Below are 17638 nucleotides of genomic sequence, written 5' to 3' on the forward strand. Positions count from 1 at the left end.
ATCCCCTGGTGTATTGAGCACCAGTGTCACTCTTACATCTTCTCCATACTGCGAACATCTGAAAGGTCTCTAACATTTCCCTGCTGCATATATTTCATGCATCTTCTTATAGCTTCTCCCTGCGGCATGTAAATGGAGTGTCTCTACTACGTCTTCTCCCTCATGCATTTAGATCAGGCACCGCTCACTCTGCAGAATTAGATCTTCAGCTGCGAATGTCTGTTCACATATGTTTTGTTTCTCACGTGTTCAAACCCAACCCGCGTGTGTAGGGTTCGACGATATAGCCAGGATGCTTTATTACCGTATGTGTAATTTTACACAGTACTGTTTGCAGTAGAGAAGGGTGGGGGAGGGGTGTGCTTGTATTTTACTGTTGTGTCTGATTTTTTAAACGGGAAACATATGCACATGACAGATCTGCCTTTAATTACAAACTCACACTCTCTAGACATGTTCATCTGAGTGCTGTATAAATAAAACGCTTTCTCGTTTTGCGCTCACATGGAAATGATATATAACAGCTGGGTCCAGTCAATTTGAAATAAGCAGCATCATTACGGTGACAGTTTACAGCACAGCTTTAATGATTGGAATGTAGTGCGGTACAGTCTATATCGTGGTGCTTGAATGGCGCAGCGGTAAATTGCGCTAACACACTACTGCTGGGATCTAGAATTTGAACTAGCAGCGGTGATGTTGGTCGGTCGAAATCTACATACAGACATGTTTGGCTATGTCTGAAGTGGGATGGCCAAGGCCCTGTAGTGGAGGTGTTATAGCTACGGCCTTACCTAATTCACGTCTGTGAAAATCGTGTCACGGATCATGAAATGAGCCTTTTCCAGTGAAATACGCAATTTGCTGTGAAATTAAAAATTTATGGTTTTTAATGGTTTGTGTTTAGCAATTTAACATTTTTCATTCACATAGCGTATGAAATATGAGGGGGTCCTAGCAATCATATGATAATTACGTTAGTGTAACAGACTTTTCTGTGGTGAAGTGCTGACAATGTCTGATGTATGTGTTTATGTATTAGGTTTACGTATTAGATTCCATAATCAATGTAAAAGTTTGCTTCTCTACACACGTGATCATCTCTCCAACCCAATTGACCTTCCTCTCCCTCTGGCCGAGCCAATTGTGCTTATTTGGGCGCCTGGTCAATAGCACCGCATGGGTTTCAAATTTGAGAGCTATTGCAGTCACCAGATTTTAAGTCACTTTAACACATATGTATGTGTTTGTGATGTATGTGTTTATGTATTAGGTTAACATATTAGATTCCATAATCAATGTAAAAGTTTGCTTCTCTACACACATGATCATTTCTCTGTAGTCCGTGCTGCACCTCAAAAAAACAAGCCAGTAAAGTACTATGCTCCCGATAGTTTGTGTGAGTACAGTTTATTTCTTTATAAACTCAGCGAACTCTAAAGACGCTCAGTTACATTAGGAATCGGTTAGACAAAATGTCCAAGATGTCGAAGTGTAAAGCAGCTAAAAACACGACTCGGGTATCTGAGTTTGAAAAACTCTCAATCGATTATGTGGTCGCAGAGGGTAGGGTGTCAAAACACGAACGAGAAACCAGACCCACCCTGACCAGAATAAAGCAGTGGTAAAACATGAACACGAACGAATGAATGTCTACACTGTCATATTGTACAACCATAAACGTGTAATCATACCACAGACTATCTTAAAGGTGTGAGAATTGCAATCTGACTGTCCAGACTCTGCATTGGCATAGTACCACATTTGGAGGGGGTCCAGAAATGCCCCAGTTCTGATGTCAAGACTACATTAAACAAGATGTGTCTCTTAAATTGCCATGTCTAGCATAGCTGTACTCACCTAGTTCAGCCATGGAGACTGTGGGCGAGGTCTCGCCATTGCTAAAAGAGCAGTAGGGGAAGAAGCCTGAGGCAGGCGTGAAGTCGCAGATAGGCTCGGGCTTGATGCCGTTGATGTCCAGGCCGGACTGGTCGGGTGAGGGCTGGATGTCCAGGTAGAAGCTGCTGACACCCGAGTCCTGCTTGGTACCGTCGCCCGCGTGGCTGTCCATGTAGCCGCTCAGCTCGTCGTGCAGCTCGGTGAGGCCGTTTGCAGAGAGCCCGTAGGTGGGCGTGAGTGGCTCGGCTTCACCCGGCTGCTGCTGCTCCCTCTGCTGCTGCTGGAGACGATGCTTTTGTACCTCGGCATACAGGCTGTCCCGCTGCTTCTTCGACATGCGCCCAAACTTCACCGCTGTACGGTAGATCAGAAAATACAATGCTGTCAGAAATACAGAGCTATAAAAGTTTTACAGTTTCTTTCTTGGGGGATTTCCTATTATATTTCACACTGTATGTAATCAGTGCCAATTCTGTGATTGCACCACCCCTGTGCTTGCCAAGAATACCCTATCACACCACTAGTGCAGAAGCCTCAACCAGACAGCAGAGGTTGCAATTGTACAGCAACAATGCAACCCAACTGATCTTCCTGTCTCTCAGGCATGAGCCAATTGTGCTTATTTGGGCGCCTGGCCTGGTCAATAGCACCGCATGAGATTCAAATTTGAGAGCTATCGCAGTCACCACTCTGAGTGGCCCAATACCTGACTAAGCTATTCTATGGTGATTTCCTTTAATTTGTCACATATGTATGGGCACAATTGCAAAGTGCTTTCATGTATGAAGGGGTGAGTGACTCTAGCTGGCAAAGACAAATAAGTGGTTGTTTGTATTACCGTATTTCTAGCTCTGTTAGAGCTTATAGCATTGTACGACACTATAGTTTACCCTGTGATTTTACAGTATTACAGTTACTTTAATATGTCTGCAATTAAGGACCTCCTATCTAAGATGCTTTTAATGCAGTTTTGACTTGCCGAGACATGGACTCCATATAAAACACATATAAAAAAAAGAGTCCTGTGGTATTCTAGCACCAAGACAGTACCAGCAAGTACTTCTGTACGTTGTGAGATGGATTGTCCTACAGTGCATCCTTCAACTCTTACTAGTAAGTGATGCACAGGTACATAGCTGTTCATATGATCTTGGGTAAAACATGATTCATCAAAACTTAGTCAACCTTCTTCCATTACTCCAACGCCTGTGTGCCCACCGTAAGTGCTTTCAATTGAGGTCATGGAGTTAACATGAGTATTTTGATTGGTCTGTGACTGTGTGTAAACTGTAGAGTTTAATATACTGTGTTGGAACACATTCATCTTAAGGTAAGGTCAGTATTAAAATGATCTGCAATTTGAGCCACAGTAGCTCTTCTGTTTGTTCACACCAAATGCATAGCCGTCATGTCTTCTCGCATCAGTAAGTCTTGGTTGTCTGATGACCTGTGAGCTGTTTCTGGGATTCTTTAACCCAGTTGTTGAGTCATAATGTTTTTGACCTCTTATAAATATCATTCAGTTCTTTATGCCTCATTAGATCTGATGCATTCAACACCTGTAGTATGAGTAACTACCATTAGCCGAACATTAATAATTCTCTAACCATGACATGCACAATTGTTACACAACAGATATTGCCATATACAATTTAGAGAGGTGGGATTAATGTTTTAGCTCATTAGTGTATACTGTGTATTGTGAAATGGTCTTCAAACATCTCAATTTACTTTCTTCTTGTCATATTTTACTCATTTGTGTTTCCCAGAGAACACACTAAAGATAAACAACCACTCTCCCTTCACTAGTGGAACAAAAAAAAACTACCTTGTTCGATTTTCTTTGCCTTGGGGACACAAGGCAAAGACAGTAAGCTTAAAGTAGCAGCCAGATCTGTGGGAGTGAGTTTTGTTCGCAGCACATTAGGAGAATAATGGGTATAAAACACTTAGCCACTTTGACATCTTTACAGCAACTTCCTGCTGTTTTTACCTGCCAAACCCAGACAGGGGCAGCAGGCTCGGCCAGAACAAGTTGCAGTGAACAAGACAAGGACATGCCTCCGTGCAGAGCACGGATATATAGTAAACAGCAGTGACAGAGTGAATAAAGAAAAACTGCTGCCTCTGTCTGCCCAAAGCCTGTGGAACATGTTAGATCACTGTTACTGAGACCGGGTCTTGTGTGGTCCAAGGTAAAGCTGGTTAAATATTATTTTATCCTTTATGTCTAGACAAATCTATGTGCAGGAGCTAGCAGGTCTCAGGTGACTACAGTATATCTGACTTATTTTATCCATATGGGGTTTTTGTAAGCTGTAAACAATGGGCATGGACTGGACTTGGATTTGGGTGTTGAAGCTTCATGGTTTTGACCAAAGGAAAATATAATGAGATTGCCAGTGGTGTAACTGAAAGCTAGATCTACCAAGCTTGTGGCACCCAGATATATGCATAGCTTTAATTGGTTCATTTAAAATTTATTTAACTTCTTTTGCTCCAGATTAAACCCTGATACAAAGTACATGGAACAGTGGTCTCCTGGATTAAAACCCAAACAGTCACTTTATGCTGACAGAAAATGTCTCAATGGTCAGATGTAACAAACAGACAGTGCTAGCCTAGTGGGTAGTGGTTTTGGGCTATTAACCAAAAGGTTAAGGGTTCAAATCTTAGTTTTACCTTACAACCACTTTTGGGCCCAAGAGCAAGACCCTTTACCATCGGCTCCAGGGGCACCGTACAATGGCTGACCCTGTGCTCTGACCCCATCTTCCAAACAAGCTGGGATATGAGGAAAAATATCATTGTACTGTACACCTGTATATGTGAATATGACAAATAAAGGCATTCTATTCTATAATCTTTGAAGCACAAATATTAATGTTCCATGTACTAGTAAAAACATGTCACAAAATTAGATGACATTATACAATGTTGGGCACCACTAATGAAAAATATATTACAAAATATAATACAAATGTTTTGACCCAGCAGATTTCCAGAAAAAATTGTCACAGAACTCATTCCAATCCCAAGACAGGCATAATATGAAATGCTTTTCTCTTACAATTAAAAGTTTAAACTGTACTCAGGTGGTGCAGCAGTTTATTAAAGTAGCACACCACCTCTGAGATCCAGGTTCAATTCTCAGCAGTGCTACTGGCACCCAGTCCAGGGTATTTCTGCCTTACTCCAAGTGTTTTCCGATAGAATCTGACCTGTTGTGACCCTGAACAGGGTAAAGTACTTGATGAAAATGGAATATTCCATTTGATTGATAAAGCTTGGGAAGACAGTGGCAGCTGAATTTGGGCATAATCCAAATGAATTAGAAATCAAATGGCCTATCAATACATTACATTTACTATTTCACCACCTTACACTACACTGCATGACAAAAAGGGTGCTCTTTACCGTTGACCATTTTTTTATGCATTTTCTCCCTTTTCTCCCGATTTTTAGCACGTCCAATTTTTACTCAATTGTGTTATGCTTTCTCTCTACTCGTGCTGACCCCCGACACGTGAGCAGCAGCCAACTGCATTTTTTCACCTGCACAAGGCGAGTTCACATGCCGATCAGCCTTGTGCACGGAGAGCCACACCCTGATCAACATTATTCCTCTACTCTGTGCAGACCCAATCAATCAGCCAGCAGAGGTCGTAACTGCATCAGTTATGAGATGGCAGAGCTGAGATTCAATACAATTTATTCGAAATCCCAGCTCTGGTGTGCTAGCATATTTTACCGCTGAGCCACCTGAGTGCACTACTTTAGCAAATGTTAATCAACTTTTTTAAATTCTTTCACTGTAGGACACAACAACAAGGTCATTTTATTATTTAAAATATCGATTACCATGACAACCATTTGTGTTTTCGCTAAACAGCAGCACACGACAATAATGTAACACAAGATAAAGTGGTTTTTAAAATTAATAAGAATTAAAATTAAATAAGAAGGTACAGTAGACCATTGAGTTACGAACCGTTTACCATACGAACATTTTGGGTTACGAGCGATCTTTTTCAACTTAACGTACGAACAAATTTCGGATTACGAACCGAAATTCGCGAAACACGTGACGTCACAAACAAGTTGACTCCGACAGTCTCTGTCTCTCTCTCTCTCTCTCTCTCTCTCTCTCTCTCTCTCTATATATATATATATATATATATATATATATATATATATATACAGTGTATCACAAAAGTGAGTACACCCCTCACATTTCTGCAGATATTTAAGTATATCTTTTCATGGGACAACACTGACAAAATGACATTTTGACACAATGAAAAGTAGTCTGTGTGCAGCTTATATAACAGTGTAAATTTATTCTTCCCTCAAAATAACTGAATATACAGCCATTAATGTCTAAACCACCGGCAACAAAAGTGAGTACACCCCTTAGTGACAGTTCCTGAAGTGTCAATATTTTGTGTGGCCACCATTATTTCCCAGAACTGCCTTAACTCTCCTGGGCATGGAGTTTACCAGAACTTTACAGGTTGCCACTGGAATGCTTTTCCACTCCTCCATGACGACATCACGGAGCTGGCGGATATTCGAGACTTTGCGCTCCTCCACCTTCCGCTTGAGGATGCCCCAAAGATGTTCTATTGGGTTTAGGTCTGGAGACATGCTTGGCCAGTCCATCACCTTTACCCTCAGCCTCTTCAATAAAGCAGTGGTTGTCTTAGAGGTGTGTTTGGGGTCATTATCATGCTGGAACACTGCCCTGCGACCCAGTTTCCGGAGGGAGGGGATCATGCTCTGCTTCAGTATTTCACAGTACATATTGGAGTTCATGTGTCCCTCAATGAAATGTAACTCCCCAACACCTGCTGCACTCATGCAGCCCCAGACCATGGCATTCCCACCACCATGCTTGACTGTAGGCATGACACACTTATCTTTGTACTCCTCACCTGATTGCCGCCACACATGCTTGAGATCATCTGAACCAAACAAATTAATCTTGGTCTCATCAGACCATAGGACATGGTTCCAGTAATCCATGTCCTTTGTTGACATGTCTTCAGCAAACTGTTTGCGGGCTTTCTTGTGTAGAGACTTCAGAAGAGGCTTTCTTCTGGGGTGACAGCCATGCAGACCAATTTGATGTAGTGTGCGGCGTATGGTCTGAGCACTGACAGGCTGACCCCCCACCTTTTCAATCTCTGCAGCAATGCTGACAGCACTCCTGCGCCTATCTTTCAAAGACAGCAGTTGGATGTGACGCTGAGCACGTGCACTCAGCTTCTTTGGACGACCAACGCGAGGTCTGTTCTGAGTGGACCCTGCTCTTTTAAAACGCTGGATGACCTTGGCCACTGTGCGGCAGCTCAGTTTCAGGGTGTTGGCAATCTTCTTGTAGCCTTGGCCATCTTCATGTAGCGCAACAATTCATCTTTTAAGATCCTCAGATAGTTCTTTGCCATGAGGTGCCATGTTGGAACTTTCAGTGACCAGTATGAGAGAGTGTGAGAGCTGTACTACTAAATTGAACACACCTGCTCCCTATGCACACCTGAGACCTAGTAACACTAACAAATCACATGACATTTTGGAGGGAAAATGACAAGCAGTGCTCAATTTGGACATTTAGGGGTGTAGTCTCTTAGGGGTGTACTCACTTTTGTTGCCGGTGGTTTAGACATTAATGGCTGTATATTGAGTTATTTTGAGGGAAGAATAAATTTACACTGTTATATAAGCTGCACACAGACTACTTTTCATTGTGTCAAAGTGTCATTTTGTCAGTGTTGTCCCATGAAAAGATATACTTAAATATCTGCAGAAATGTGAGGGGTGCACTCACTTTTGTGATACACTGTATATATATATATATATATATATATATATATATATATATATATATATATATAGTGAACAAACATTCGGACAGCGGACGGTGTTTTTCGGTGTTTTCTTTATATTTTGTAAAATTCAATATTAAAATATTCCCAAAGAATGTGCAGAAAATGAACAAATCTATTACATTTGTTGTAGTATAATTACTCCTGACAGTAGCTGTCACTGTGTATCAGACAGAGGGGACAGTGAGTGAGAGAGAAGAAGGAATTTGGCTCAGTAAAGTATTCTTTCTTTCGTGCAATTACACCTACAAAATACAACACTATTGAAATAAGGAAATAATAGAGAAATATGAGTTATTGTTGTTTCTGGTAGATACATTTTACATAAAAAGAAGGAAATTTATTATGGTGTGTGATACAGCACACGTACTGTACTGAAATGTGATGTGTGTTTTTATGTACAGTACTACAGTGTATTGTTGTTTATTATTGTTTATTACAGGAATGTCTATTCTATTATTTAAGATTTAAGGGAAATATACTTGTATTTATAACAAAAAAGACTATTTAAGACATTAGAAAGGTTAGGTAAGGGGGTGGTTTGGGAGGTCTGGCACGGATTAATTCTATTTACATGATTTCTTATGGGAAAAATAGGTTTAACTAACGAACATTTTGACTTAAGAACAGCCCTTCAGAACCAATTAAATTCGTAAGTCAAGGGTCTACTGTATAAGATTCCTTGCTAAATTTCCAGAGAAAAACTGGAGAAAAGGCATGAAATAAAAAAAAAAACTGCTGCATAAGATCCGTGAAAGCTACAAAAGACAACGAGAAACAGACGTCCAAAAAGCGTGCGTACCTATGGCAGCATAGCGCAAGTTCAACTGTTTCTCAGCCAAGAGGACAAACCTCAGACCTGTCGATCATCATATCAAAACTGGAAAACTGGACTTAGCCAATCGTCAGTCTGAATTACTCATCATGATCTGGCAGTGCAACAGTGAAATAATTTTGAAAATTGTCCAACATTTGCTAGAGTTACAGAGTACAGAGGCTCACAGCGTATATTTTAAAGAAAGCACCTTGGACTGTTGGTAAAACCCCTTTTGCCAAGTCCAAGACAAAGTGTGTGTGTGCACGTGTGTTGGCTTATTTCTGAGTGAACTCAGAGGTGACCTTGCCTGTCCTGGTTGTGTGTAAGAGAGCAGCCCAGCCCACTCAGATGGCCTGGCCTGATTACTGCTTTCTGTTATGGGCCACAGTCACATAGCCCAGTCAGAGCCCCTGCAGGGGTTCCTCCTCGTACACACATACACACACGGTCACCTGTGCTTCTAGTGATGCTGCTCACCTGCACTGGCTTTAATGAGCCTTCCTAATGACAGTCATTTAATAAAAGCTACTTGCTGTCAGGAGCTCTCCTCCCAGAGTTGGTCATGCCCTGAAGAACAATAGCAGACTTTACTGAGGAAACACAGGGCCTGCTCAATGATCTTGTCACTGGCTTAGAGAAAAGTATTTGCTCCTCAAATAAAGCCATTACATAGAATGGAACAAATATCTATACAATGGAATATGAATGATGACTATTCTAATGTAGTCGAATGTTTAATAAAGTTAAAATACACGGTATACACAAAAAAGACAAACAACACTCATGCCATTTGTGTGATGTTATGTTAGGGTTGTATTTCTTTAAGGTTTTTGGGTGGCATCTATTATGGCAGCCCACTACAGCTCAGATCTGGGTTTGAATCTCAGCGTGCTATCAGCCTGCCAGGCTTCTACACAGACATAATTTGCTATGTCTGATGGGAAATGGCTGAACCCTGCGATTTAGGGTATTCTTGCCTGCGCCCAGTGTTTCTAATGGATCCGGACACACTGCAACCCTGAACAAGATAAAGATGACCAGAATAAAATAATCTGGTAATCTGTACCACTTTGTCTTAGTCAGGGTCACGACGGGGTCTGGTTCCACCGGGAAACACTGAGACAAGGCAGGAATACCTCAGGGCACCAATCAATCGTAGGGCTTCTGCCATCCAACTCCCCACAGCCACAGACAATCATGTCTGTTGGACGCCTAGCCGACCGATAGCACCACAGAGATTCAAACCCAAATATAGACTGCTGCACCACCCAAGCAGCCAAGTGTTTTGTTTTTAATTTAGTACTTGTATGTGCAGTTCAGACAGTGGTAAACACACCCTCCTATTTGTTTCAATGGGAGAAGGAAATACGAGCCAATAACCCAAGTTATAAATGTCACATGACCAAAAGTCAACTGCAAAAAATGCTATTCATGGGATGGTCGCAAAGAGAAGACCACGGTCAACCAGTGTCAAGACAATTTGCAAAAAACACCTGGATTATCCCCAAACCCTGTTTAATAATCAATGTTCTATGAACCAACCAATTAAAAAATGGAACGTTATGGGCAGCCATGATACTAATAATCAAACATGCCATAGTGCCAAAGTGAGATAATGAGGGGATGCTGTGCTGCATCAGGACCACTAGATTCCATACTTTATTAGAAAATTCTTAAGAAGGATGCAAGGTCACCTTTCCATGAGCTGAAACTGAGGACATACAGCAATTTGGTACTGTAGCAGGACAAGAATTTGAATTTCCAAAGCAGATTTAGATCTGAATGTTCCACATGAACTAAATGGAAATTTTGGAGTGGTTCAGATCCTGACATGAACCATGTAGAAATCTTGTGGATAAAGAGTGGGCTCAAATTTGTGCACAGCAGTTTAAAAGACAAATAAAAACTATCAAAGTTACTTTATTTATTGAAGCTTGTGCAAATCACAAGGATGATTCAAGTATTGGACATTTTGTTTCCTGAAGAAATATAACTCGTTCTCCAACATACTCACCGTCTCGTGACATGCCCACGGCCAGACACTTCTGCAGCCTGCAGTGCTGGCAGCGGTTTCGGCTGGTACGGTCGATCAGGCAGTTCTTCTGACGTGGGCATGAGTACGCTGCATTGCTCTGCTGACTCCTCCTGAAGAAACCCTGTAAAACAAAGTTGGGAAAAAAGTTATGTCTGTGTTATCAAGCAATTACTATCCATAACTGTTATCCATTAATGTTCATACTAAAGTTATACTCGTATAAATACAGGAATCCTGAACCAAGTATGCAAAAAGTTCACAGATAAGGTCCAAACCAAGGTTCTCATCCCTACAAATGATATTTTAAAGTAGTACTAGTAACAAGTGTTCTTTTCAAATGGCATTTTAGGCTTAGCCTTTAGTTTTTTGTTCGGTGTTATGTTCTTATATCCTTATATTTCTATATATTTTTAGATTTTTACATCTTATTTATGCATTACATTTGAATTTTTATTTTATTTCCTTGCATTACATCCATGTGTTTTTGTGTGATGCTTGTGAGGTTTGTAAGTAGCTGCTGTAACACTGCAATTTCCCTTCGGGGATTGATAAAGTAATCAATCAATCATTCAATTTTAGAACCAGCTGATGTACACTCGGCTTCAAACTCCCAAGAATTTTGCAGTGTTTTACTCGAAATGAAGAACTAGTGTTGGCAATCAGTCTGGTACAAACAAATACAGTTATTATATTTAAAAAATGAAGTTAGAAGTGTTTTTTTTTTTAACAATGCATCGTATGTAAATGAGAACGAATACGTTTGCTGACAAGGCAATAGGTCCAGTTCCCCAGGAAACACTTGGCACAAGGCACTGCTATCTCCTACTCTTGGAAATTGTTTGTGTAGACACGCAGCCGGCTGACAGCACCGATGAAATTCGAACCTGAATCTCTGAAGGTAGGATAGCATGATAGACATCTGCACCATCTGAGTGTTTGATCAATAGGATGTCTTTTTTTAATAGGAGTGGTCTCTTTTAAAATGCAATGCCCTTATTTAGATGGCACAAGAGTTACTGAATTGTTTAATGGGTATTAAAATGATGTCAATGATATTCAGTCTTGACCAGATGTCAACCCACAAATCTCAACCCAGCATCATCAAAACACCACTTGGGCGGCTTTCACATAAGCGTTTACATTTCATATGATGCACGGCAAAACCACTATCTGGCTGTGCCACTGAGCACCAGTTCAAAAACAGTACACAATATTAATAATGCTGACTGACAGCATTGACGGTTTATTCCCATGCACTCGTGTATAAAATGTATTTTAGTTCATACAAGAAAGCTCTGCAGTGCTCGTCATCTGGAGATGTGAGGAAAAAAAACCCAGCAAAAGAATAAAGTGGGTTCATGAAATTTCTCAATCTCATTCATTGTTAATCTAGGGGTGAATTAAATCTTATTGAACAGCTACAAAGCCTTCTAGCATAGCTCCAATGACTTGTTGAATTGAAGCCAGGACAAACTGAAGCTGTTCTGGTGGTTCATGGAGGGCCAACATTTTCATGAATCTATCTTCTGTCTGTAGATCCATACTTTAATTAAAGACTGGGACCGTTAACAATATTGAGTTTGTGTGCCGTTACTGGCTGAGTAGCAATAATAGCAATAATACTAAAACCTTGTGGGTGTGGAGAGAGAGGCTTGGAAAGAGAGAGAGCACACAACCATAGAGTTGATCCATCATCGCTTTTACTTAATGAATTGATTCCAGCACACCATTAACATACCCCACTCCACTGCTCCATACACATATGTCTTAATTAGTTGCTCATTGGCTGTTTAATTACAAGAAAACAGCTGACAGCTGCCAACTTGCTTTTTAATGGCAGCCATTATGAAAGCGGGCTAGGGCTGCTGGAGACAAGCGGCACTCCTTTATAATGCTATGATTTATGGGCCGGAGCGGTGTGCTCGCACATATCATTAAATGCCTCTCTGCCTGAAGTAATTAGCAATCATTAAAGATACATTTCAGCAGTTTATTCTTCAGGCCTGGCCATTTTCTTTTTTTCCCCTTTTTAACTACGCTGTGAGTGAGCGATGTGCTGAACGCAGACTGCCTTTTATTCAAAACTAGCCGAGTTGGATCGCAGCGTTTGTTCGTTTTTGCTATGCTCTACAGTGCCTGGAGATTCCTACCGACCAACATCTGTGAACAGCAAACTGGAATCTGTAACAATGTAAGTATGTGTAGCACCAAGTTCAATTAGTACAACAATCCTGCAACTAAGAAGCTTGGCGAGTCCTACTATGGAGATCTGAGTTCGAAGTTTCCTTCTTTTTAAGTCTTTGTGCAGAGGCATTTGGTCTTTAACCCAATAATGTCATGCGTATCATATTTGATACACTTGTTTTAGAGACCTCTACATCAGTGGTCCCCAACCACCGGGCTGCGGACCCGAACAGAAAGAATAAATAATTAGAGATCGCTACAAGAGCAATTCAATTTCCAAAACTCTTCGGGTGTTATTGTCCCCAATCACCACTAGGTGGGAGCAGTGTCTCGTTGCAGCGAAAAAAGCTCAGGATTCACACTGATTTTCCATTCTATAGTTATTCTATTTTAAATCCCCCATCCCCGTCGGTCCATAAAATTATATCTTATATGAAACTGGTGCAAAAAAGGTTGGGGATCGCTGCTCTACATCATCTGTATGTATATTGTTTTCCTGAAAAACCTAATGTGTACAGTTAGATATATGTCTTCCGTCCCTTGGTGGATTATTCATGTACTGCATGCACCAGATGACCCTTTATTGAGACATCCAAAATGACTATCATCAATCAGTGACCCACCTGCTGTTTTGCATGGATGTTTTTCCCTATTTTGTGAAATATAGGGTTAGAAAAACACTCACATTTTTACTGAACATTCATTAGGAATATTTAGTGGATTAATACAACTTATTAGTACTTCATATTTTCTTGTAAAATCAGGTTGAAAATGTGTGTATCAAATTATATACAGCAGGTATTTAAGGCAAATATCTGTAAATTGTTGTTTTATGCATTTTATCCATTATGAATTCCACAAAGCAACAAATACTAATTGTTTTACACATAATTAGAATGCTATCTGCACAAAAATGTATTTTACAGCTTATTTATACATTTTACATTACAGCATTCAAGTATTGAGAAAATAAAAACTGTTGAAAATGTGATCAGTCCCCTGACTTGGTATGTTGCAGAGCGACCTTTTGCTTTAATTACTGTTTGCAGAGTCTCTACCAGTTTTACTCACCTAGATTGGGGAATATTTGCTCATTCCTCCTCGCAGAATTGTTCAAGTTCAGTCAAATTCCATGGTGACCAGCAATGCACAGTCCATCCACAGATTTTCAATCAGATTTATATTAGGGTTCTAACTTGGTCACTGAAGGACATTCACCTTCCTATTATAAAGCCACTGCTTTGTTTTTAGTGTTGTTTTGGTAGTTTCGTTGTTATGCTGGCACGTGAACCTCCTGCCCATCTTCAGCTGTCTAGCAAAGGGCTGCATGTTTTCCTCAAGAATTTGCATGTACTTGGGCAGCATCCATTTTTTCTTCACTCCTAACTTCATAACAAGATGATGCCACCACCACCGTGCTTCATGCTAAGTATGGTGTATTTTTTTGATGCTGTGCTGTGTTTGGTTTCCTCCAAGCATCCTGCTTGGAGTCCAGTCAAAAAGTTTTTTTTTTATACATTTTCTCCCCATTTTTCTCCCGATTTAGCACACTCAATTTATCTTCCACTGCTGAGGGATACCCCATTGCATCTGAGGACAGCACGTCGCTGTACACGCCTCTTCTGACATGTGCACAGCCCTCCTCTTCTCGCCCCTACATTCTGCATAGGTCTCTCTTATGTCAATCAGGGTCCTTACACAGCGTATGAAGACCCACCCACACATAGTGATACGGTGGCCAATTACTATCCGCTGCAGGCACTGCCAATTATGCCTGCCAGATGGCGCCCAGCTGACCGGTGGCAACGCCGAGTTTTGAACCAAGGAGTTCAGAATCTCGGTGCTGGTGTGCTAGCGAAATATCTTGCTGTGCCACCTGTGTGCTAAAAGTTTAATCTTGATCTCATCTGACAGTAAACCCTTTTGGCATTAGAATTTTCCCAAGTAATTCAGCATGGCTTTTTAGGAGCAGCTTCCTTTTTTTCCATTTTAATTAAGCGCTTTATAAGGGTAGCAGTGTCCAAACTACCCAGTGCTTCAGCCATCCCTATCAGATATAGCCAATCATGTATGTATGAATGCCCGCCCAGCTGAAGGAACTACTGACATTGGAACCCAGATCTCAGTGGTGATGGGCTAGCGTAATAGATCGCTGCACCACCCGAACGCCTCTTGGGAAAAAACAATTACATAACGTTACTACAGTATTTGCAAGAAGGTCCTGGGTTCGATCCCCAGGTGGGGTCCTTTCTGTGTGGAGTTTGCATGTTCTTCCCATGTCTGCGTGGGTTTACTCCGGGTGCTCCGGTTTCCTCCCACAGTCCAAAAACATGCAAGTGAGGTGAATTGGAGATACTAAATTGTCCAAGACTGTGTTCGATATAACTTGAGAGGTGATGAACTTTGAGTAACTACCGTTCCTGTCATGAATGTAACCAAAGTGTAAAACATGATGTTAAAATCCTAATAAACAAACAAACGACAGTATTTTTATATATTTTGATATTCCGTCGCATGTAATTTTTCTTCCTGAGTTTGTGTCGTCCAAAATAAACAGGTATAAAGTTTTTGGCTCAAATACTGACAGTACTGTATAGCAAAAGAGCTAACTAAGCGCTATACTTTTAAGCACTGCACCTTTGACAGTTTGATTTGTTCAGGTAGCACTAGCTGCAGAGCTAAAGTCATAAAAAAAATCTGCTGCAAGTGCAGGAAGAAAACCAAGTGGCGGGAGTCGCGTTGTGCTAATAATGACAGAACGAAACTCATCGGGACCTGCAGTGTCATATTAATGATGATGAACACAGGGCTGTTCAGACCTATAATACTTTAATTAAGCCCTGGCAGCACATTTTCAGATATTGTTTTCATAAAACTCACGCCCACCGATTCAACCGCACACACGCACGGAGCCCCACACAGACGCCGACGCGCATGCACGCTCACACACACGCACACACACAGATTATTTGTTTGCTTGCTTGCTTACCTTACAGCCCTCGCATGTTATCACCCCGTAATGGATGCCTGATGATTTGTCTCCACAGATCTTGCAGGGAATAATTTCAATTTGAGCTACGGAGAAGAAAGAGAAAGAGAAAAGAAAACAGTCAGGAATTTTCTTGGCTGTCACCAGGCGCAGCACGACACCTCCGCCACGGCTGTGTGTCGCTACATGAAACAGCGAGGAGCTTCAAACAAATCTGTTCGCTGCCACACGCCGACAGATAAAACTACACAGTTTTACAGAGGAGACCATCTTAACTCCGACTACAACCCCCTGCAAACCACTGCAATAACAATGTCAGTTTTTACTACACAGAGAAAAACACACTGCAAAAAATAATCATAATAAATAAATACATGATAATCCACCAGCAGACCCTTCAGGGAGCGATAAAAGGCCAACTCTTTGAGAGGGTGCACTACTTATGTAAAGGACTGGACATCAGAAGTGAAATTGAAGGCACGACAGGCCCAGCTGAGAGCCAGCTTCAGTAGAGCTCCCGAAAGACGACCAGTCACACACACCTACACGGTATACACAGTACACTCTAGATTAGGGTTTTTCACCAAAGGGGCGCGAGCCAAAAAAATGGGTCACAGACAAAAATAATAATAAAATAAAGTCATTTTAACAGGCACATAAAAAATGAACTTGTCTAGCGCTCAGGTGGCGCAGCGGTAAAACACGCTAGCACACCAGACCTGACATCTCAAACTTATTCGTTTGAATCTCAGCTCTGTCATTCGACAGGCTGAGCGCCTACACGAACAACGATTGGCTTGTTGTTCATTCAGGGCGGGTGCCGGAAGGGACCTCATAACTGATGTAATTAGGACCTCGGCTGGCTGATTGGTGGCCCCTGCGCAGAGATGAGAGATAATGCGTTGATCAGGGTGTGGCTCTCCGTACACAAAGGTGATCCACATATGAACTCGCCTGGTGCAGGTGAAAAGATGCAGCCGGCTACTGCACACGTGTCGAAGGGGGTGTGTGTCAGTCTCGCTCTCCTCAATCAGGGTGGGGATCGGGATCAGTAGAAAGTAAGCATAATGCAATTGGGTAATTGGATACGACCAGATTGGGAGGAACATTGAAAAAAAAATCTAATGCAAAAAAATGAACTTGTACATGAATGCCCCCCCTGTGGAGGCTTTACGTTTCACCTTGTAAACCACAATGGGACCAGATTGTCACCACTTTTATTAATAAAGCATATTTCGTTTTGTGTTTTGTTTTAAAGAATTAGATGTTTTGATAAATTTGACGGGTTCAGATGTGTTGTCTGGGTCAGGGTAAAAATCACGGACAAAATGTGGGTCACTTCTGCACTAGATGGCCATGAGTATGCGAACACCTGACCAGTACCATGTCCTGGTCACTGGGGGAAATTGCAGCAACAGTAACCTCGGACAGGACGCCACCTCCCCTGTCAGATATAGCCAATCATGTCTGTATGTAGGCCGACACGGTGGCTCAGTGGAAAGCACTGTCGCCTCACAGCAAGAAGTGGGTTCGATCCCCAGGTGGGGCGGTCCGGGTCCTTTCTGTGCGGAGTTTGCATGTTCTCCCCGTGTCTGTGTGGGTTTCCTCCGTGAGCTCCAGTTTCCTCCCACAGTCCAAAAACATGCAGTGAAGTTAATTGGAGACACTGAATTGCCCTGTAGGTGAATGGGTGTGTGTATGTGTGTCTGCCCTGCGATGGACTGGCACCCATTGAGAAGCTGGGATAGGCTCCAGCACCCTGAATCCCCCGCCCCAACAACCCTAATTGGATAAGCGGTTAAGACAGTGAGTGAGTGAGTGTCTGTATA

The 17638-nt window shown here is 41.7% G+C and overlaps 1 protein-coding gene across 1 annotated transcript in view; it reads right to left on the bottom strand.

Annotated features, from left to right (window-relative positions):
• roraa (RAR-related orphan receptor A, paralog a) overlaps positions 1-17638 on the bottom strand; it is a 31092-nt gene that overhangs the window by 11394 nt on the left and 2060 nt on the right. The window contains exons 2-4 of the mRNA XM_063000075.1: positions 15810-15895; positions 10616-10757; positions 1861-2253 (exon numbers count right to left, since the gene is read on the bottom strand). Coding sequence (XP_062856145.1) covers positions 1861-2253; positions 10616-10757; positions 15810-15895 — 621 coding nt within the window. The remainder of the gene's footprint in view (positions 1-1860; positions 2254-10615; positions 10758-15809; positions 15896-17638) is intronic.

The sequence above is a fragment of the Trichomycterus rosablanca genome, chromosome 1 (genome assembly GCF_030014385.1).
Source record: "Trichomycterus rosablanca isolate fTriRos1 chromosome 1, fTriRos1.hap1, whole genome shotgun sequence".
Lineage (NCBI taxonomy): Eukaryota > Metazoa > Chordata > Actinopteri > Siluriformes > Trichomycteridae > Trichomycterus > Trichomycterus rosablanca.